Below are 5242 nucleotides of genomic sequence, written 5' to 3'. Positions count from 1 at the left end.
GGGGACACAATGAAATTAAGCATGTCGGTCACCAAAAAGGTGTGTAAAGAACAAAATAATATTTAAAAGGCATTTCATTTATATTTGAATAATGGCAAATATCTAAATGTATAATTAAAATACATTGTTGTAAATATTTGGGAGATTTTACAAAAAATAATTGTAAGCAAAACAAGGGGACATGGAATGTTGCCGCAAAAAAAGAATCACCCAACTTTAAAGAGGGTCCAAGACAGCTCCTGGTTGGATGAGCAAAGGTGCGCCTTATTTGAATAAATTAAAGACAAAAATACGCCTTTACTATAAAAGTTTGTACACAGGAGTAACGAATCAGAGTTTGCTCTTTGGAATTTCTCCAAAGACGTCTTTGCTTTTCTTTTTCTTTCTTCTCAGGTAAATGAGCCTTTCTCAGGTAAATGAATGTCTGTTTTAGTGTGTTTGAAGTGTCTGTGTTGTCAATGTCAATTTATGATTTAAATGTTAGGATAAACTCTGAAAATGTAGGATGTGGAGCATTTACTGTCATCTCTATGTGGCTTTTGTTTCCACGCATGGAATCATTGAATCCGGGAGCACAAGAGAATATAACGAGCCAAAAGTTAATTATTTTATTCTCTTACCAATACAAAGGAACTGGAACAATTAGTTTAATTATGTTATAGAATTATATACTCTTAGTGGAATGAAATTGTCATGTTATGGGGTTGAATTTAAAGCAACCTAAATAACAAAGAAATTCATAATCATGTTTGGGATTTCATGCATAAAGTGGGGAAACATATTTTCTTGGAGGTTCAAAGAGTCCTTCAATGGATGCAGTGTTCAAAAACACAATTTTTTGTGGTGTATATTGTGGTATATAACCCGAGACCCCAAAATGTACCAAATTCAGAGAATCACCCTCCTCTTCCTCTGTTTGGTCCTCTTCATCAATGTTATTCTCTTGTTTTTTCTATATTCTGATTGGTTTCAATGCGCTCCAGTTCAAATTAAAAAGGCTTAATAACGTTACTCATCACTGTTTTGAATGGAGGGAGTCAGGTAGTTGGACCATTACACGTCATTTACCCAGAATGCATTGCAGTGTGAACAACAAGGCAACATTCCTGTGAAAATATTTTATTAAAAATTATATATTATGTATATGTATTATTTTTACATCTAAAATAAATATTTCCTAAATAAGGTCTATTTTTATAACTAATCGAGGATCCCTTTAAATTTATCATTTTAACAGACTTAATGAATTCAGTTTAAAAGAAATTTTATTAAATTGAGTTGGATAAGCTTAATTTAATTACTTGTTACCAAATTAAGCAATTCAATTAAGTTGGTTCACAACTCATTTCTTTTTAGAGTGTGCTAATTTTAAGCCTAAAACAGGATGTGGGGATTTCTTTTTAATTCCCTCGCACAAGTTGTCATCTTGAGAAATCTGTGCAATTTGTGTGAAATTACCCACAAAACAAAAGATTCACCTTCTTAATTCGATTTGAGTCAAATGTATTGAATAGCCAAATAGCCAGTTGGTAGCACTGCTGCCTAGCAGCAAGAAGGTCCTGGGTTTGACTCCTGGTCTGGGTGTGGCATTTGGATGTACTCTCAGTGCATGCGTGGGTTCTCTCCAGGCACTCCGGCTTCCTCCCACAGTCCAAAAACATGACTGTCAAGTTGATTGATCTCTCTCCTTAGGAGTAGGTATTACTTTTAACAAATTTAACACCAATATAAGCAGGAATGGAGTAGCGGCAAAAGCAGTGAGATCGCAAAATTAATGCACAGTTTGGATATTGGAACAATCTGTGGCATCCACTTATTAATTTGTTTTTAGCTTAGTGGTTGCATTTTCATGCTAATAATGTTGTAAAACTATGTTGCTTTCAACTTTTTACATCAGTTTAAGCAATGTACAGTATATATTCTCATCCTAGATTATAAAAACCATTTGTTATGAATATTTGAGGGTTTCACAATGAAAACAATTTTTGAAATCTGTTTTTATGTTTTTCTGTGAATCAAGGTCCAAAATGCAATCCCAGTATGTCCAACAGAATAAAATAAGTGCAATCATTTGCATATTGAGAGTCTACAGAGGCTGATAATCTCCCCACTCGGCTCCCGGATCACTGTTGAAACTTTCAGTTTTATGTCAAATTCACATGAATTAAATGACAGAAACTAATTTTCTCACTGCATCTTTGATTAATTTTGTTGAGCTGTAGACTCTAAGTCTCTGTCCAATCAGAGCCAGGTATTGTATAGTTGGTGATTTTAATCAGTTTTCAGTTAAATTGTTAAGTTAATACAATCCAAGTCTATAGAATAGTCAGAAAATGTCACCAAAATCACTCTGTCCCTCTAAAATATTTCAGAAAATCTCAAAAGCGTATCGAAACATAACATTTGCCGAATATCGTGATATATATTGTATAGTGAGCAGAATATTGTGTATCGTATCATATTGTGAGGTTATTGTCTCACTACAGCCATAGTGCGCGTTAAATTAACACAGGCTTTTTTACTGTGCAGGTTGGCTCCTTCTTTATGATCAACCTGTGCCTGGTTGTCATCGCTACCCAGTTTTCTGAAACAAAACAGAGAGAACATGCCTTAATGAAATCAGAGCAGCGCGCCCAGCAGCTCCACCAATCAGCTTCCACACTGGCCAGCGACAGTCAGCCTGGAAGTTGCTACGAGGAGATCATCCGCTACCTGGCCCACCTGGGTCGGAAGGCATGGCGCCGGCTGTTACGCTGGAGTGCTTGGATTCGCCTGCATCTCCGCTGCTCTTGCATCTGCCAGAAAGGGGCCGGGTCGGCTCGAGGGAGCGGAGTTGGGGAGATGAATGGACTCGCCAACCGGCACTCAGGCCATGCCCCCAATGACTTATCACACTTTCATCAAGTTTATCATCTCCATCACCAGCAGCACCACTATCATCATCATCAGTTGCAGCAGCTTCAACCACAGCTGGCCGTCAGCAACAGAGGGACCAGCTTTAATTATCCCTTCATATCGCCCCTTCTCAGTCACCTGGATGAAAAGGACCGGGACCAGAAGAGGACAGTTGCTATGGATACTATCAACAGACTGCCACAGCTGGTGCTCGAGTGTGGTGAGTTGATTGAGTGTGTATTTTTGTGTTTGAGAGCTCCCACATGATACTGAGGGAGTTACAGAAGTGCAAGTGGAGGATTTCAAAAGAAAGAATGTTTATACCAGTAATTTATTTAATTAATCAAATTATTTTTGTATAACACATTTCAGGAGCAAGGCATTTCAAAGTGCTTTACATCATTAAACACAAAAACACAGTTATGCAACATTGAATCAACAATCAAAAACATTAAAGTTCCTGCCGAGTCTATTGGAGAATTGAAAGGTGGCTAAACTCTTAAATATATAAGTAAAAGAAATAACGCACGGAGACGGAGTTCTTGCTGCTAGGCCATAGACAAGCCGAAGATTTATTACACTACCACGGATTCCTCATTGCAGTTTCATCAGTTCAATACTCAAAAATCTTCCAAAGTCTCAACAAAAAATCTCCCCGTATTCTTAACATCACCCTTTTTTATGCACTCTCATCTTTACTGATGTGAGTTGGAGAGTTTCAACCAATGGTGTTGCTACTCTTGATTTGCGTAAAGATTCTGGCGTGCCTTATACTAAGTGTGTATTGGACGACCTTTAAAATATTTGAGACCTCATGAACTCAACATCTGCTCCATTTCAGAATTGCTGAATAGGACAATTTATGTCAGATTGTTGATCTCATCTGTCCAAACACCTGTCCTTTCCAAGTCAGTTTTTGGTTCCATTTGTGCTTTGCATGCAAATGGAAGGAAATGAGTCAGGTCAGTTTGACCTAGAGAGGCGCCAAAATCCTTTCGCAAAAACAACTTTCCGCTCTTACATAATCCCCCCTATTCCGCTTTCAAGTGGAATCCTAATTAACCTTAGCAGGTGTTTTTGTTAATTGCTGTCCTAAGTTTACATGGCTTCCTGTGAACATAATTCTGTGTATAAACCTTAGAAATACATATAAAGGTCACTTAAAGTGAAATAAATGAATAGTGGGGGTAAACAATGTTTTCATGAGTAACTGTAACTAATATAATAATTCCAATACAATGACACTTGGTCATTGCTTCCATGATTGTTCTTCCATTTGTATAAGATTGAAAAACCCTGTTGGCCTTTTTGTTGCTTTGTGTTATTTCTAGCGAAAAAACTACCTTATGGTCCCCGCTCGCCATGGGCGACCGCCAGTATCCCATAATCTGGCACAAATGTAATACAATCATGGATCCATAGTGACCCAAATCATAGATATTCATGATAATAGCTAATACTTCAACACTGATACATAATCTTGAATACAAATGATGAGGAAATGTCCATAACGCACATACAATCAGAGTGATCGTGTGATTGAAATACTAATCATAATAAAAGTATTTGTCGCTTAATGCTTGTGCTCATCCACGCACTCTTATGCTCACATTGTCATTCATACTCACTCTCTTATTCATACTCGCTCATAATGTCTCACACATTCTAACCCGGTTCGGTTTCATTTCCCTTGAATCTTTTAGATTTTTCAACATCCCATAAGCGCTTTTAGTTCAGGCATCACTTGTCCTTGAGCTCAGCAGTCCTTTGAATTGGTCATGAAGTGGTCAGTTCACTGGTCTGGGCGGCCATGTGCTTAGTCCGTCTGATGTTCACCGTCCTTGGTCATCCATCTGTATACAGTCCCCAAGATCAATTTCCTCATATCTGCCAGCTGGCTTGTAGCCATTCGCATTTGTATATGACGTCGTTGGTTGCATGCTTTTTGAGTGCTTATTAATCGCGCTACTGTCTGTAGAGCTTGCGCTTGTCTGTGGTGCACCTCTGGGTGGAGCTGGTGTTTGAACTACTGTTGATAGTGGTGCGTGCACTGTTGATGATTTATCTGATAGAGCTTCCGGCTCATTCTTTTGCGGTGGGTCAGGGTTACTTTGTCTAAAGTCCATAAATTGATCATCATTCCTGTATCCGAAATCACCTGTAACATTCAGGACTCCTGTCAGGGCTGGATATAAGCCAGCAGGGTTCATTTGACCATCTTTGGGTTTTTCATAATTATGTTTAAGCTCAACAAGCTGCTGTTTTAAGTTTTTCCTGTATTCTTCACCTTCTTCTTTAAATAGCTGTAAGATGTTTAATTCTAGTTCTCTTTTGGCTTGTCTTTTCT

At 38.1% G+C, this 5242-nt stretch overlaps 1 protein-coding gene across 1 annotated transcript in view; it reads left to right on the top strand.

Moving 5' to 3' along the window:
- The window catches only part of LOC106963730 (voltage-dependent T-type calcium channel subunit alpha-1H-like), a 16784-nt gene extending 13595 nt beyond the window's left edge, over positions 1–3189 (top strand). The window contains exon 3 of the mRNA XM_015058802.1: positions 2530–3189. Coding sequence (XP_014914288.1) covers positions 2530–3162 — 633 coding nt within the window. The 3' untranslated portion in view covers positions 3163–3189. The remainder of the gene's footprint in view (positions 1–2529) is intronic.
- The last annotated feature ends 2053 nt before the right edge of the window (positions 3190–5242 follow it).

Source organism: Poecilia latipinna, unplaced genomic scaffold, assembly GCF_001443285.1.
Source record: "Poecilia latipinna isolate Pla-1442-1.1 unplaced genomic scaffold, P_latipinna-1.0 Scaffold1573, whole genome shotgun sequence".
Classification (NCBI taxonomy): Eukaryota; Metazoa; Chordata; class Actinopteri; order Cyprinodontiformes; family Poeciliidae; genus Poecilia; species Poecilia latipinna.
The sequence above is the reverse complement of the archived record's forward strand: the minus strand, read 5'-3'. Positions and strand labels throughout refer to the sequence as shown.